The sequence below is a fragment of the Hippichthys cyanospilos genome, chromosome 7 (assembly GCF_059441005.1).
Source record: "Hippichthys cyanospilos isolate Australia breed blue-spotted pipefish chromosome 7, RoL_Hcya_1.0, whole genome shotgun sequence".
Taxonomy (NCBI): Eukaryota; Metazoa; Chordata; class Actinopteri; order Syngnathiformes; family Syngnathidae; genus Hippichthys; species Hippichthys cyanospilos.
This window is the reverse complement of record NC_142375.1, coordinates 982219-1000283: the sequence shown is the minus strand read 5'-3', so window position 1 is coordinate 1000283 and position 18065 is coordinate 982219. Positions and strand designations below refer to the sequence as shown.

The 18065-nt window shown below is 41.7% G+C and overlaps 1 protein-coding gene across 5 annotated transcripts in view; it reads left to right on the top strand.

Moving 5' to 3' along the window:
• The window catches only part of LOC148420586 (syntaxin-3-like), a 35203-nt gene extending 17387 nt beyond the window's left edge, over window positions 1-17816 (top strand). For 3 of the 5 annotated variants that reach the window (XM_088418622.1, XM_088418623.1, XM_088418620.1), the window contains 5 exons: window positions 3287-3395; window positions 3605-3678; window positions 8832-8966; window positions 12603-12713; window positions 16953-17816. In XM_088418622.1, the coding sequence (XP_088274748.1) occupies window positions 3287-3395; window positions 3605-3678; window positions 8832-8966; window positions 12603-12713; window positions 16953-17030 (507 nt within the window). In that variant the 3' untranslated portion in view covers window positions 17031-17816. Of the gene's footprint in view, window positions 1-3286; window positions 3396-3604; window positions 3679-8831; window positions 8967-12602; window positions 12714-12816 lie in introns of all 5 variants that reach the window. The other 2 variants (XR_015866062.1, XM_088418621.1) reach the window with 2 other exon arrangements.
• The last annotated feature ends 249 nt before the right edge of the window (window positions 17817-18065 follow it).

Below are 18065 nucleotides of genomic sequence, written 5' to 3'. Positions count from 1 at the left end.
TGTTGTACAGTTTTTGTGATGGCATGGGAAGAGTAAAGACGTACAGTAGCACAGCAATGTGTGGTTTCTTCGTCTTGCCACATTGGTGACCCCAGACATTAAAATAGGTGACCAGATTACCTTAATAATGTGCATTGTCCTATTTAAAGACGTTAGATAGAGTGACGGTTCATCTTGCCACATTGGTGACCCCAGACTTTAGAATGTTCGGCAGGCTGTTGAAGAGGTGTCTTCCTCGGCTGAGGAGCTGAGGTGCTGTTCCACCTGTGACCAGCCCTCGACCAGCCTACTACTTGTTGGGTAATGCAACAGGCTGGTACCAGGTCAGCCTGCTTCTGGGAATCTGTTGGTCCCAGCCAGCACCCCGCCGAGGGTCCTCTCACCCGTCGCTCAGTTCCTCGGTACCCCCAGGCTCAAGCCAGCCAGCAACAGGCTGGTACAGGCGATGGTGAGAACGGCTGGTGCAGTCCAGTTCCGGAGTCCCCGGGCCGTCAACCGAGATCAGGAGTGCGCCCGGGCCGGGCGGCCTGATCCACCACCGATGTCCATCCGGCCTCAGCAGTAGGCCTCAAGCCTACGGATTCACCTTGCTAGCAGGTATGGTCCTGGTATACATCGGAGTGAGTCAGCTGGTGGTGGTGCTGCAGCAGGTTCTGACCCGGGCACAGGCTGGTTTCTCAGAAACCCACCATTCTTGCCAGCATCCAGGTCAGCGCTGCCGCTCCGGCTCCAGCGGAACCTCAGAACATCCATTTGGCAACGATACCTTGTGGTTTTCACGCTGAGTGTCTGACCCTTACTCCTGTCGCACCTGGGCCTACTGGTGTCACATACACTGACCAGGACCGGACTGTGTACTCAAGGTGTCAGACTGGTGAATACGCTGGGGTTTTCGTTATCCCTTTCTGGGTGTTGGTGTGTTTCGGGGAGGGGGGGGCTGTGTGCCTGTAGGCATGTTACAACGAACCTTTAATGTTTGAAACTGGGGGCTTTGTCTTTGCTGATTTGGGCAATATTGTACAGTTTTTGTGATGGCATGCGAAGAGTAAAGATGTACACTAGCACAGCAACGTGTGGATTCTTCGTCTTGCCACAATATCACCAAGTACTGACCCCTGTGGGACAATACATTACACGGTCAAAGATTCAGAGGTCGCCTTGCCATGAGAGACACTGTGCGTCGTTTCTGACCAAGAAGTGGTGACCATGAGATAACAACACATGATTCAAGATGTTTTATAAATAGATGATGATCAATAGGGTCAAAAGCAGCACTAAGGTAATTATAATAATAAGGTAAGTAACAATAATATTGATGAGATGTTGGAATCCATGGCAAAGAGAAGAGAATTTTTCCCTTTTACAAGGGCTGTCTCGTTTGAGTGGTTAACCCTAAATTCTGACTGAAGGAGTTCAAATCTACTGCTATCAGCCATGTAATCGCGAAGATGTTGTGCTACAACTGTCTCGTGATTTTTTTCAATAAACGGAATATGTGACACTGGTCTATCATTAGAGAGATTTTCAGGATCAAGTTGAGGTTTCTTAAGTTGTGGTTGAATGACGGCAGTCCTAAAAGCTTCTGGTACAATGCCAAAGCAAGGCGACAAATTGATAATATTCAAGACAGACAAACCTAAAATTGGAAACTATTTTTTAACGAGTGCCTGGAAGCATGTCCATCATGCAGGATGGCGGCTTTTCTGCATTAACCAGGTGTGTATGACACTCCAGGGATACTAAATCAAACTGGGACAGGGTTATCACCTTATATAAGCCTGAGTGTTCAATCTACCATCATCAATCACAGTACTGGGTGGAAATTTGGCGTTGCGTCCTTAATTTCGTCCTTTATTAGCTGATTCCGCTGAGTAAAAAATTATATGAAATCATGTGCTAAATGGTGGAAGCTATAAGTAGGCTCCTGTTGTATTAGCTTAGCTACCATATCAAATAAATTTTTAAGGTTGTATTAATTGAGACCTATCATTCTGGAGAAATTATTAGTTTTAGATACACTAAGAGCCTCTTTATATTTCAGTGAGCTATTGCATCAGGCCTGACGGAAGACCTCGATTTTGGTTGATCGCTCAATTTACCGACTTAACTGTTTTAGCATGCGGGTTTCATCTGGAAACCATAGAATATGCCTCTTCAGTCGGGTTTTGAGTTTTAAAAGGAATTTAAAAGAACCGTGTTAAAATCATTTGTGAGCTTATCAATTGAACCAAAAAAAGAAAGAAAAGAAGTAGTTACCAAAGGCAGCAGGTAGCAATAATGTGAAATTTGATGCTGCTAAGCCACGGGTTAACACTAAAATCTAAAATATTGCTTCTATGATCTGAGTGAAACCAAATCCATTGATTACTGCTTGACATGCTACAGTAAGTGGCTCCAAATTAAGATCATTTTGTGCTAATAAAGATCATTTTGTGCAAATTAGATACATTTGTGATTATGGATTAAGGCTTGAGCATTCAAATTTAGCATTTTTAATAGCTTGTATGTCAGTCAGCTGCAGGCAAAACTGAAAGGCAACAGCGATATGCATATGTATTTTTTTAAATGCCAAATACAAACAAAAAAACGGTGACATACAAGCTTCTGAATGATTTTGCCCAAGTTTAGTATTTTGTCCAGACATTTTACATCAAAGGGAAAGCCTTATCAGAAGACACGAGGGAGCGAAAGTTTCACCCAGGTAGCTACAACATGTCAAATTTCAATATGGCACAACCACAACCAGGAGTGCGCAATTGTTAAGCTCTGCATTTCCGTGCATCTGGAGTATTTTAGCACGCCGAAAAATTGGTGTTACGCTCTTCTATTTATTTTGTACCACAAGAGGAGCAGCTCCACCCAGTTCTCATGCATTCGGTACAGGTTGAACAAATCAAACAAAAACATTGCTTTTTATGCAGTTGTTGGCTTTTCTAAAAAACGATCGAGCAATGTTTTTTCTTTGCCATAATACTTGTTTGCCTTATCCACAAAGACTTCTTATTCCATTGCTTCAAACATAATTTCAGTGCTACCGTACAAACTACTAACGAAGTTTATAAAAAGTTGCGATTTTAATAGATCATGTACAACACACCACAAACTGTTAAAAAGAAACATGCAATTTTGCAAACGGTAAATCAGGCCTATAATGTTACTTACTTGACTGTCTCAGCATGCACACAGACTTGAAGAAGTTGAAAATTATCAAATTCGTTTCAACTATCAACTTTTTACCAACTTTTTTCCCACTGTTGTTAACTTACAAATGATCTAAATTCCCCAGCATGCCATCCTGGCGAAGAAATTTGTAGAGGTAATGACAAAATACAACGAAGCTCAAGTTGACTTCAGAGACAAGAGTAAAGGACGGATTGCTCGACAGCTTGAGATCAGTAAGTGGCTCTGTCTGGACAAAGATACATAGATACCATTACAGTTTATGATATGGAAAAGTTTTGTATCATCCCAAGGCATGAGTATATTGATCACATCCTATTCTGTGAATATGAAATTTTCTACTTTTTTTTGTGACTCTAAACCCAAATCGGCGAACAAAAGTTAAAAAATCCCTCCTTTTTATTGTTTTTGTTCTTAATTTTAGCTGGCAAAGCAAAAACTGATGAGGAACTGGAGGAGATGCTGGAGGGAGGCAACTCAGCTGTCTTCACTGCTGGGGTAAATATACATATTGTATATTTCATAATTTTTGTGACATGTGTTCTATGCAATTTGTTTTTTTTTTTGGACGGTTTAACCATCTTAGAATTTCCTAACCAAAAACACTTTCAAAGTATTGCGTTTTCTATCTTTCTGAGCATTCGTGCTCATTGCTACATTTTTAGGAACGGCACTTCTCGATCAGAGAAAATGACTGGCTCCTCACATTACTCATTAAGTACTGCCCCACCACAGCCCATGCTGACTAAACACACACCTATATTCTCCTGTGGCTCAGCGGTGCACTGGGATAGGGACTGACATCTAATCGTAATTCCACAAATATAAGAAACTGTTTTTCCCCAAAAATGAAAGCCAAAAATATGGGTACATCCTACAAACAGGAAGTTAAAAATTATTATTTTTTTAATTCAACACCATTCGAAGAAGATTGATCTTCAAAGCTGAGTTTTGATGCACCGATGTGCATTTTTGTATCGACCCCATCCTCACTTAAACTAATTACCGTAAGGGGACAAGCGAGAGTCAGTTGGCTGTTTGCAACAAGTGCCTGTTGCAGCGATCTGCAGCTTGTGTCAGCTGAGGTTCTTACGGCATGATTTTCCATTAAAGAAGCAAGCAGACGGAACTAATCCATCCTTGTTAACACACATGAATATTACTAAAATGGAGAGGATCAGGTAAAAGTTATGATGTCTCCAGCTGATTCAGTTAAGAATGGTGAGGTATGCAGCTAATTTCTCTAGTTAGAGAACATGGAAAGGTATTCCATTTGACTTGTTTCCTCATCCAGGAGGAAACAAAGAATGCATCAAAATGAGCGATTGTGAAATTGAGTCCCTGATTCACCTCACGGGGATCTACTTCAGATATTGGGATGTCATTCGGACTAGATAAGCGCCTGGTGAATGATATTTAAGCGAGGAAAGAAGATCATAACAGAAGGGCTTGAACTACCTCCACTTGTATACAGCAAAGTATTCATCAAGATGTCGAACTGCTCACCAAATGCCTCAGACAACAGAAGCCCAGTAGAAGGACAAGAAAAAAGAGACGAATGTCATGGAAAGATAAGTCCTTCCATGGCCTGTACCACTTTGGCTGAACTTAAAGATATCTCAGAGGTGTTAATCATGGCAGCGCAAAAACAGGCACTGAACACAAGATAAACAGAGGCCATGATCTACCACACCAGAGAGGATCCCAGGTGTAGGCTGGGCAAAGAAGCACAAGAGATGATATAGCACTTCACAGCAGGGTATAAGATGCTGGCAGGCAAGGCCTTTATGTACCGTAACTTCTGTACCAAATATGGCTTGAAGCTCTCAGGATCAAGATGGCCGACACCTCAAAACAGAGTGGAGACCAACCAGGCCAAGATCCTCTGAGAACTCCTTATCCAGACAATAAACTAGTGATAGCCAATAGGGGTGTGCCAAAAAAATCCATTTTCATCAGAATCGCGATTTTCGTTTACTGCAATTCAGGACGAGGGCAAAGAACGTGCTTGCACAGCAAGACGCGTATTAAACTCCTACAGGGGTAACGCCTGTAGGTATAATGTTGTTTGTTAAATTGTTGTGATATTTGAAAGTTAAAATTACGTATGATGTTAGCTTAAGGTCATTGCTGTTGAGTTGTCCTTTGCACGGGCTGTGAATGTGAGCTGTTGAAGAACATGACTGATTTGAGTTACCTTCTTCATTTTTAGTTTCACTCTGTTGATGTTGATGCCAAGATGTGCATTTAAAGCTTAAAACTACTCTTGCATCATCACTTCAGAGGTTAGCTCACCATTTAGCTCAGACTAAGCTTATATTCATCTCAACGAGGACAGTTTCAAACCTTGTTAAGGACTTGACAATATTGAAATAAATGAGCTAACCAAGAAAAATAATCATACAGAACATAAAGAAAATGTTCCATAATCAACAAAACGCTAATTTTCAGCATGTCCACAAAATAAAATTAAAAAACAGATAAAATACAAAACAATGTATGCAAATGCCAAACTAATTCACAAACACGTATGACTCACATATATGTAAATGAAAATAGTGTCTTTACTGTAATAAATATTGTTACAAACAATTGTGATTGCAATGGTTGCATACTCCCGATATACACAAAAATGAACCAGCTGACACGCATTTTTGTCATACTTTTCTCCATACTATCAATTTAGCTCCTAGTGTGAAAAAGTTTATTTTTGTATCTTGTTTGTCATCAATTTACTGAGAAAATTTTTCTTTTGGGCAATAGTTTTTGACATAATATCTTTGTATTGTAACTTCCGAAGAAATGACAACATAACTTGTTGTCTTGTTCTACCTTTTTTTGGTTTGTTTAATCGTATTTTATACTATATAAGCTATATGGTTTATAGTGAGCTTCAAAAATAGCAGTTGTCCACATTATTTTTTGTGGAAAAAGGCATGCTCCTTACAAATAAAAACTTAATAAATGTACTGTGTGTAAAATAACATTGTGTCCCTTTTTATTGTCTTGCAAGACCTGCATGATTATTACTACATGAGGATAATTACTTGCACTTCTATTGATTGAAGCAGAAAAAATATTTAACTATTTGTATTGAAACGTTTTGAATAAAAAATCGTTGAGAATGGAAAATCGATTCTGAATAGAATCAGAGACCCCAAAATTGTAATCAAATCGAATCGTGAGACAAAGATTCCCACCCCTAATAGCCTCCCATCCTGATAGAATGAAAAATACATCAAGAGACTGCAAGTGTGATACATGTACTGTAGCAATCCCGAGTAATAGCGACACCCATTAAAAGGAACACTAAAAGCTGGATAAACACCAAGGGCTGAAAGAAGAACTAGAGAAAATGTGGAGGGTAACAACAACAGTCATACCGGTAACCAGGGCACTAGGAGCTGTTATACCCAGGCTGGCTAGCAAATACCAGGAGCAACTTCTGACGTCTCCATGCAGAACAGTGCAATAGATCTTGCGATTAACAGCTCTTGTTGCCCAATTGAAGAGATACACTAGAAGAATAAACAAGTTGTTCTCCACTGAACCAGCCAAGGTGTACTCTCAGTGGGAGGGGAACAACAGTCAGACCCACCAAAAGCTGAGGTGGAAAAATTCTGCAAAGACATGAGAAAGCCAGGCATCACATAAGACCAATGCCCAATGGCTAGTGGGCCTAAGAGTTGAGCACAGAACAGCCCCCCCCAGAACAAGAACCAGTAACCATCTCAATGGCAGACATCCAAGAAAGAGTGTCAAAGATGAAGAGCTAGACAGTACCAGGCACCTACATGATCCATACGTACTGGATGATGAAGAGCTAGACAGCACTAGACACCTACATGATCCAAATGTACTGACTGACAGGGATGTCATTCGTATTGGATAAGTGTGGCAGGATGGTCTCAAAGAGAGGCAAGATGATCCAGACTGAGGGCAACATGGGTGATATCAAAGACAGCTACAAATACCTTGGCATCCCACAGGCTAATGGAAACTATGAAGAGGTCATAAGGAAGTCAGCTACAGCAAAGTACCATCCAGAGAGTAAGGCAGGTCCTGAAAACCCAGTTGAATGGTAAGAACAAGGTCCTAGCTATCAATATGTACGCACTACCTGTCATCAGATACCCCGCTGGCATCATAAACTGGCCAAAGAAGGAGATAGAAGCCACAGATATAAAAACTAGAAAGATCCTCACCATGCACGGAGGGTTCCACCCCAAGTCCAGCACGCTGAGACTATACACTTAACGGAAAGACAGAGGCCGAGGACTAGTTAGCGCCAAGGCCACGGCCCAGGGTGAAACATCAAAAATACAAGGCTACATCAGAAAGATGGCCTTGAAGGATTAACTATTAAGTGAGTGTCTCAGGCAGCAGAACCCTGAGGAGGGTTCAGAGGAGGAGGAACAGACAACCTGGAGGGACGAACCACTATATGGCATGTACCACTGACAGACAGTAAAGAGGCATGACAGCACAAGAACAGGCCATAAGCACAAGACTCACAGAGGCCAGAATCTACCAGAGTAGACCAGACCCAAGATGCAGACTGTGTAAAGAAGACCCTGAGACAGTCCAGCACATAGTAGCAGAGTGTAAGATGCTAGCTGGATCAGCGTACACGGAGAGGCACAACCAAGTGGTTGAAATAGTATCCAGGAACATCTGTAACCGGTAAGGAATAGAAATACCTGTATCCCGATAGGCCATACCACAGAAAATGGTTGAGAACAAGAGGGCCAAGGTGCTGTGGGACTTCAGCTTCCAGACTGACAAGCAGGTCCTGGCTAACCAATCAGACACAGTGGTGGTGAACAAAGAATAGAAGAGGGTAGTGGTGATAGATTTAGTGATCCCAGTTGATGCCAACATCAGGAAGAAGGAACAAGAAAAACTTGAGAAGTATCAAGGGTTGAAAGAGCAGCCGGAACGGATGTGGAAGTTCAAGGTTTGTGTGGCCCCAATGGTAGTGGGGGCACTTGGGGCAGTAACCCCCAAACTGGGTGAGTGACTCCAGCAAATCCAGACATCTGAAGCCTCAGTCCAGAAGAGTGCAGTCCTAGGAACATCAAAGATACTACACAGAACCCTCAAACTCTATGGCCTCTAGTAGAGGACCCAAGCTTGAGGATGACATAGATAGGGTGAGAAGGAGACTTTTTTATAATATATCCCTCTATACATCTCTGTGGGCCGTCACCTAACCGTGGTGGAGGGGTTTGTGCATCCCATTGATCCTAGTAGCTAAGTTGTCTGTAGCTTTATGCCCCTGGCCGGGTCACCCATGGCAAACAGCTCCAAGAAGATAATACTAAGCACGGCTTATAGACCATTCATTAATAAAAAGATAAAAGGAATCGGGTGGGACATGGGTCACTGGGGCCCCCCTCTGGAGCCAGGCATAAAGGTGGGGCTTGTTGCTGAACGCCTGGTGGTCAGGCCCGCACCCATGGGGCTTGGCCAGGCTCAGCCCAAAGAGGTTACATGGGTCCCCCTTCCCATGGGCCCACCAGCTGTGGGAGGGTCCATAGGGGTCGGTTGCGGTGTAAGCTGTGCGGCAGCCAAAGGTGGGAATCTTGGCGCTCCAATCCCTGTATTCTCTCTACTTTTGATAATAATGTGTTGTTGTTTTTTCCCCACAGATTATGGATCAACACTTAAACCAGCAAGCCTTAAATGAAATTGAAGCTCGTCACAAAGACATTATTAGGTTGGAAAGCAGCATTAAAGAGCTTCATGACATGTTTGTTGATATTGCTATGCTGGTTGAAAATCAGGTATGTGACAAATTCTGCTCCAAAGCAAGTTAGCAATTTGGAAAGAAAGTGAAAACACTACAGTGGGCCCCCGGTATACGAGATTAATCCATTCCGCGGTTGGGATCACAACACAAAATTGACGTATGGCAGGCAATCCAAAAATATGTTAAATAGCAAATGCATGTAAAACCACAGGTAAAAACATAAAAATTGTATATACATATTAAAAATTGGTATCAAAATAGTATAGTGAGTGAGCTACTTTTATGTAATATACACGTATACAGTTAAATAGCATACATAAAAAATATAAAATGGATTTATTCACCTTTGAGAGCCGTGAGAGCTTGTAATGGCCATTTTCCATAGCCTAGCCTAGCTTAACCTTCTTCGTTTTTCTTGATTATCCCCAGTTTAGTTTCTATACAAATCATCTTCTTACTTCTCCCTTTAATATCACTAGCAATTTTGGGACCCATGATTGACCAATTAAAGTGTGAATTAAGCACTAAAATGCACTATAAATACATTTTTGTAAGCACACAGGCGAACAAAGTTTTAACGTTCCACCATTTTAGAAACCGTGACATCGACCAAAAGCAGACCAGCATCTTAGAGCTTCCATGATGCCGACCAATAGCAGACCAGCATTCTAGTGACAAAATTGGTGATGTGTATACAGTGATCCCTTGCGACTTGGCGCTTCGCCTTTCGGGCCCTCAGTGCATCGCGGATTTTTTGGGAGGAGAAAAAAAATATATTGCGGAGAGACATGCCCGATAAGCAAGTTATCTATAAATGCACTTGTCACTGGCACTCCTTGGAAGTCGAACTACTACTGCAGTACACATATTTACTTAGATCTTAAATGATTAAACCTTATATCGTAAATGTATTGGTTTGCCCTCTCTTTTCCGTGTCTTGTCACGTGCCTATACGTTTAGCACTTCCTCGGACTAGAGCACAAGAAGCTTACCGAACATGATTAAAATGCAGAGTTTACACTTTAAATTCCAATTTATTACAAAAGGCAAATGGATCCAAAAGCTTGCTTTCATCTCTCCTGTGTCTCTCCTGTAACTGCCTATGTGCACTCAGCTCAGCACACATGCACACATTACGAACATGCTAGTAAGCACATTGATTGACAGCTTGGTCTCTGGGAGCCGATCACGTGACTCATCGGCGTGCCGAGAGGAAATGCACACACCTGACTGTGTGCCTACATCGAGAGCAACGTCAAAATGCACAGCTTTGGAAATCTGACTTTTCCCTAGATTTATTTTGTAATAAATATAAATTTCAAATGTGTTGTTATGATATAAGAGGATTCACTTTAATCCGATGTCCGGGCAGCTGCTTGCGAGAGGTCAAAAGATGGAAAGGGGTAGCTACGGTTGTAATTTATAGGTTATTTGTAGGGTACTGCAATATGCTTTGAATGAAGACTTTTCACATTTACAAAATAATAAAAGCAATAGATAAATAAAAAAAATATATATATATATATATATATATATATATATATATATATATATATATATATATATATATATATATATATATATATATATATATATATATATATATATATATATATATATATATGTTGGCGGGCATTAGGACCTGGCCGGATACCCAGTAGGCAAGCTGAAAGAGATTGTGAAGCTTTGAACCTTGTGTTTTATTTCTTTGATGATGTTAACAATGTTTGTCCAGTTTTGTGTTGACAAGTGAAGAGTAAAGACGTATACTAGAACAGCATCGTGTGTATCTTCATCTTGCCACATTGGGGACCCTGAGAGAGATGGAGTTTCCTCGTCCTGCCTCAGTCAAGGCGCTGCAGGAGTTTCTAGGCATGGTTAATTTTTCATTTCCTACCCCATGCAGCCCACTTCTTATAGCCTCTTTACGACGCCTTACGAAAAAAGTAGGCTAAAGACCTTCTGGAATGGTCTCCTCAGCAGGTGCGGCCCTTTCAGCAGGCCAAGCAAGCCCTCGCAAACGCATCCCTCCTTGCCCATCCAATCTCCACAGCGCAGGTGGCCTTTACTACTGAATAAATATATATATATATATATATATATATATATATATACATATATATATACATATATATACATATATATATATATATATATATATATATATATATATATATATATATATATATATACATATATATATATATATATATATATATATATATATATATATATACATATATATATACATATATATACATATATATATATATACATATATATACATATATATATATATATATATATATATATATATATATATATATATATATATATATATATGTATATATATATATATATATATATATATATATATATATATATATATATATATATATATATATATATATATATATATGCGCTGTGGAGGGGGGCGCGGTTAGGGGGGGGCTATATCATGGTTTATATTTATCGGTTCTGGTCCCAATTGACCACGAAAAATGAGGGATCACTGTATAGACGTATGAGTAGAACAAAATGAGTAGTTTTGTGCGACTTGCAGAGTCACACACTGGGCGCCATGTTTGAGGAGGAGGGACAAAAAACGCTGCCATCGACATTGTAAGGTGGAAAACACGCAAGCCAGGGACGTCGTAAACCAGGGCTAACTGTATTTAGATTTTAATACAAATTCATTTTAGGTTATGACATGAAAATACAAATCATCAACGAAAATAACTATTCTCGCATGTCACGGAAACGCCGATATGCTATTGGTCTTATAAGGTCACAGTCACGGTCTCAGTCACGGTCATGCCGATATGCTATTGGTCGATTAAGGTCACAGTCACGGTCTCAGTCACGGAGATGCCGATATGCTATTGGCCGGCGTCACGTCAATCACAGAAATGCTGATATGCTATTGGCCGAACGCCTTCATCTAGCTTGATGGCACAGCTGGTCGGTGTGTTGTGAAGACTTTGCAAACTTTATCTATTAGACATGGCTTCTAAAATTGCTAGTGGCGGTAAAGGAAGAAGTAAGAGGATAATGACAATAGAAACGAAGCAGGACATAATAAAAAAATACGAAGAAGGCGCACGCATAGTTAACCTTGTTAGAGAGTATGGCCGTAACCGCTTGGCAATCTTCTAAGGGCAAGACTTTCCTTGCCGGGGGACGGTCAACAACAAAATGAAGAGGCTTCTTCTATTATGGATTAAAGTGAAGGAAATCTCCGATGATATGTTCTCGTTTGAAAAAATTTTGCGTTTAAGAAAATAAATAAATAAATTCTGCTGGTTCGTCTCTGCTCCCCTCCACCTCCACCCAGCTCGTCACATCGCCCCAAAGGTAAATGTCATTTTTCCTTTGTATATTTATGTTATTTAATTTAACTGTACAGTAGATTATGTTACTAATTTTTAATATGTGTATAAAGTTGTGATGTTTTTACCTAAGGTTTTTGCACGCGTTGCACGCATTCACGAATTAACATAGGTTTGGATTGCCCGTCATACGAGCAATTCAAGTTACCAGCATAGCCGCTGAACGGATTAAGTTCGTAACACGGGGGTCCACTGTATTCATCATAAAGGCACTATTGTTATCACCTCTGGAGTATGTGTGTTGGTATTTGCTCTTCATTTCTTTGCCTTTCATCTCTTAGGGAGGCATGATCGACAGAATTGAAAGTAATATGGACCAATCAGTGGGCTTTGTTGAAAGAGCAGTGGCTGACACAAAGAAAGCGGCTAAGTTCCAACAAGAAGCACGCAGGGTAAGCGTTGTTTGATTTTCTATTGTCCATCCATGCATCCATCTACCTCTTATCCGAGGCCGGGTCGCGGAGGCAAGCAGAAGCCCATACTTTCTTTCCCCAGACACTTGGTGGGGGCTACTACCATAGGATCCCTAAGTGTTCCCAGTACAGCCAACAGACAGTCTCTCCATAATGTTCTGGGCCATTGGCATATGTCCTACCTGGTGTGGTGTCCTAGAAGGATCCTAATCAAGATGCCTGAGCCACCTCAACTGACACTTAACGTGGAGAATCAGCAGCTCTTTACCGGATGACTGAAATTTTCAGACTATCTCTAAGGGAAAGCCCAGACACCCTGCGGAGAAAACATATTCAAGCCACTTCTATCTGAGATGTCCTTGTTTGGGTCATGACCCACGGCTCGTGATAATAAGTGTGAGTAGATTGACCAGTAAAAAGAGAGCTTTGACTTTGGGCTCAGCTTTTTCTACTTTACCACGACAGATTCGTACAAAGTCCACATCACAGCAGATGCTGCTCCGATCCACCTGTCGATACCCTGCTCCATCTTGCCTTCGCTCATGAACAAGTTCCACTTAAGGCAGTATTTCATCACTGATCCAGAAAGGGCACTTCGTCCTTTGCTGACTGAAGACGCTGGTCTCGGCTTTGGAGGTGTGGATCTTTATCCCAACTGCTTCACACTGAGCGGTGAACTGCTCCAATGAAAGCTGGAGAGTTTGGCCTGAAGAAGCCTACAGCACCACGTCATTCACAAAAAGCAGAGATGCAATGCTGAGGCCACCAAACTGCAGTCTCACAATGTTTCAACTGTGCTGAAAAATTCTGTCCATAAGTGTGAAGGGAATCATACTGTATATTAGGTTGGTATCATTATGTGCCTATTTTTTTGTCTAGAATAGTGTGCATTTCTACCATCTATGCAGTCCAAGTTCATCTCACCCCAGTCCTTAGATAGAGCGGTCGATGCAGGAAAGTGTGAGCCGGGACCTTGGCCCAGATGATGGTGGTGCCCGGCTGGCTCTTTTTGTTATGTCTTGTAATGTGCAATGCTTCGCTGAATGAATAAAAAGTATTACGAAAATGCTGTTGGCAACGCATGAGAATGTACGCCAAGCTTTCCCCTTTGACAGCAGAGAAAAGTCAGTCTTGGCTGGTCTGAGTTACTCTTTTGCTGTTTAGAGGCTAGGCTTGTCCTAGTCTTCTTTTAGAGATTTTTCTGACAATAAGGTAATGAACAAAGTTAGGGCAGCTTTGGCAGAGTTGAACCCTCACTGGAAATGAATCAGACTTACTCCTAGCAATGTGGGTCAAAAGTGATATCAGTGGTACATGGACCAAATTGCCCATATCACGAGATTCAGTCCCCAAGTACTCGCCATAGAACTTCCTGAAAGGTCAAAGGTCTTCTTCCCATACACCCTCAAGTGTCCTGCAAATGGCTGGAGACCATTAGCTGTAGGCTGATCCACTGTTCTATGGCCGGAATGAAAACCACACTGTTCATCCTGAATACAAGGTTCGACTTCCCAATGGGCCCTCCAACCCTGAATAGACTTTTCTAGGGAGGCTAAATAGCATGATCCCTATTGTTGGAACACTCCGGTCATGCTTTTTATAGATTAGGACCACCACCCCAACATTGCCATTCCAGAGACACTGTCCTCGATGTCCAGGCAATGTTGTATTAGTGTCAGCTTTCCTAACTGTTGGTATCAACTAGGGTTTGAGGATTGCAACCACTACACACACCAACTATTTTATGTACACATCTGAGATCATCTGTCTCAACAATGTAGGCGCAAAACATGGTCCACACTGACTTAATGCCCCCTGTCTTCCCTGGGACAGTATTCTTGCCCCAACACACCTACAGTATACAGAATAATGATCAGGATCATTATCAGGCTTCTGCTGATGTTGCTGATGAACTGATCATTTGTATGAGGTATGTCGGCGGATCTAAACTTGGAAAACATGCAGGACTGCATCCATCACTGCCCTAACGAAGGTGGAGGAAACCCACCCATCTACTGAGAGAACCCCAATGTACAGGCACTCAGCTGGGGGGCAATACTGTCATGATTCGGTAAGATGGTGAGCAGGGGTGGACCCAAAATGATGAAAGATAGTCAAATCAAAAGCTGGTGTTTAATTGAAAGAGAGGCCCGAAAATTAGGGCAGCAAACAGTAACGTAACAACCCAAAGGGCATTAGCAACGAATGTGGCAGATATGGACAGACTCAATTGGAAAACACAGGACCAAAACAAACAGAGGCGAAGAGCGATGCGAGGCATCTTGGACGTGGTCGCGGACAAAGAGCAAAATGGCAATGTGTGACAAAGACAATGACCTGACACGGACTGAATACAAACTCTAACTTAAATCGACTAGAGTCTCAACAAGGAAACGCACAACAAGGAAACGCAAAACAGCTGGGGAGGAACAAAAGGCAGGGGCAGTTGTTTGGATGACACGAGGGCAGATACATAGTCAGGTGGAAACAAATCATGCTAACGAGGATCGACGCAAGGGAAACCAAATGAGAGCAAGACACAAGAGCAAAAAAGTAAAACACAAGTTGAGAAAGCCAAAGTCCCCCAAAACAGAAACCACAACCCAAACCAAACCCACAACGGAACCATAACAGAACCCCCCCCAAACCAAAAGACCCACAAAACCAAAAACCCCAAACAGGGAGGGCAGAAGGGGGCATGGAGGAGGGAACAAAACCCCACAAACAAAAACAGAGAGTCAGGTGGGCGTCCAGGACACCAGACAAGATGCGCTCGGCGGGGCGAGTCAGGTGGATGTCCGGACCGCCAGACGAGATGCATCTGGTGGGGCGAGTCAGGCGGGCGTCTGGGGGGCCAGACAAGATGCGCCCGGCGGGGCAAGTCAGGCAGGTGTCCGGGGTGCCAGACAAGATGCGCCTGGCAGGGCAAGTCCAGCAGGCATCTGGGGCCCCAAAAGAGATGCGCCCGACGGGTGAGTCAGGAGGGTGTCGGTAATGCCAGACAAGATGTGCTCGGTGACGCGAGACAGGGGGGCGTCCGGAACGCCAGACAAGATACCCCCGGAGAACCCGGGCAGTCTTGTGCCCCAGTGCTGCTGGAGAGCGGCAGGCGAAGACGGCAGGACACTGTTGGATGAAGACTTTGAAGGCATCGAATGAGTGCTGACTGGAGGCCCAGGTGTTGGCTGGTTGTCGACTGGAACGGGCCACTGGGGGCGTGTCACAGACGATGAGTTACAGATGAGTTACAGTCCACTGACCTGAGACAAAGATGACTTGGTGGCCAACTGGCAGCTCTGGTGTCTGTTGCTTTTGGGCACCAACTGAAGGATTCTGCTGAGGCGCCATGCCCGGGGGCTAGAGATTCTGCTGTGGTGCCGTGCTCGGGATACCACTGCAGCGGCTTTGTTAGCGACACTGGAGGTGACTGCAGCGGCTGGACTAGGGACTCTGGGTACGGCTGCAGCCCAGTGACTGGGTATTCGGGGCTTGGCTGCAGCACCGCTGCTGGTGACCTGGAAGACTGTGGTAGGACATAGTCAGCTGACTCTTGGATAGGCTCAATGGAAAAACACAGGACCAAAACAAACAGAGGTGAAAAGACTTAGCTTAGCGTTGCCCGAAGTCAGCTGGGATAGGCACCAGCAAGCCTGTGACTCTAGTGTGGATAAGCGGGTACTGATGTTGCTTGGATGGATTTCTGCATAGTCATTTTTTAATGTTCAATTTAAAATACAAAAATCATGATATTAAAACTGTAAAACTGGAGGCCTTTCAAAAAACCTTGGAGACAAGTAGCATTTGTGTGTGCCCATGCATTGAGGGCAGGGGTCTGGCGTAGTGCATACCCCTTTCTCACTGTTTATGTTTGTGTATGTACTTTTTTGCTTTACATCTTAATTACACTAAAAATAGTTTACTCGGGCTTGCTATGTTTTGTTTTTTATTGATTTTTTTCCGACTTTTTCCTTCCTTTAATTACAAACATAGCAAAACAAAATGCCATTTGTTTTCTACGAGTGGAGCGCATTAATGGCATTTCTATTCATTTCAATCGAGTCGATTTGGGTTGAATAATTTGAGTCATTGGCATGGGCACGGAACAATTTGACTCATAATTCAAGAAATCATTGTTACTTATTTTACCTATTATTCCTTTGTTTTATGCTGAAATACCTTTTTTTGTGTGTTTATGTCCTTCTCTTGCACGCTCCGAAGAAACAAATGATGATCTTCTGTTGCTGTGTGTTATTGGCTGTTGTCCTAGGTTCATTTGTCTACAGTTTTATAAAATAAACCCTGATAATTCATGTGCCAGAGTGGATGCTGGTACAATTTGATTGGGCAGATTCCAGTTTAGATATTTTTTTTTCTTTTACATATGCATGACTTTTTTATGATTTGTTATAATAGACCTCTTAGACTGGTAGTGGTCAGCACCACCTCATCATGTAAACAGCTCTGATTAAAACTGTATTTTTCACTTGTGTATATTCTGAGTTAGGCGAATGGTCAAGACACTTCAATGATTGATAATATTGTGTTTGTTAGAATTTTGAAGGACACATTCAAAGCTAATTTAAGCCCATTTGTCTAAAATATATGTCACTGGAGCTCTTCAAACCATTCAGATTCGGGTTTTTTTTTCAATATTTTTACCTTAATTACAAATTGTGTTTAAGCACTGTCAAGGAACATGAAAAGCAAAAATGGGAATATACACCAGGGTTCAAAGATTTGAGAAATGTCTACTTCATTTCATCGTCAGACACAATGAGTAGAGTTTTGACCAAAATCTTAGTCTTTTTTTTTTTTTTTTTTTTTTTTAATCTAGGATAAGGTTTGACAAGCTTTATTTAGGTAGCTTTGACAAACTGGTCTCCAGTCTTCTTGAGGTCCTCAAATTAACATAAAGAAGACAAAAAGATCAAAGTTACACTATATAAGAAACATACATATATCACCACAACAAACTATAGACAGACATAGCGTACATACATATAAGTATGATTACATCCAATCAAGTTATATGCAACTGATTTATTTGTTTTTTACAACGTATTAAAAGATTATTTGCAAACATTATGTGGTTGTCTGTTCCAAGCCTAAGAAGATCCATAATGAACAATTCAGATCCTAAAGTTGGTTTTGTGGTTTTATATAGAGTGACATGTTTTTGACAAAATCCTAAAAAAAAATAATTGTACACAATCACAATTGATAAGGTAACTCTATTCTGTGCAAAAAATAGTTTTTAAAAGATCTTTTGCAGGTGTACTTGTTCAATTAACAGGTCAATATACCAAGTGTGACAAAACACATGATTGAACA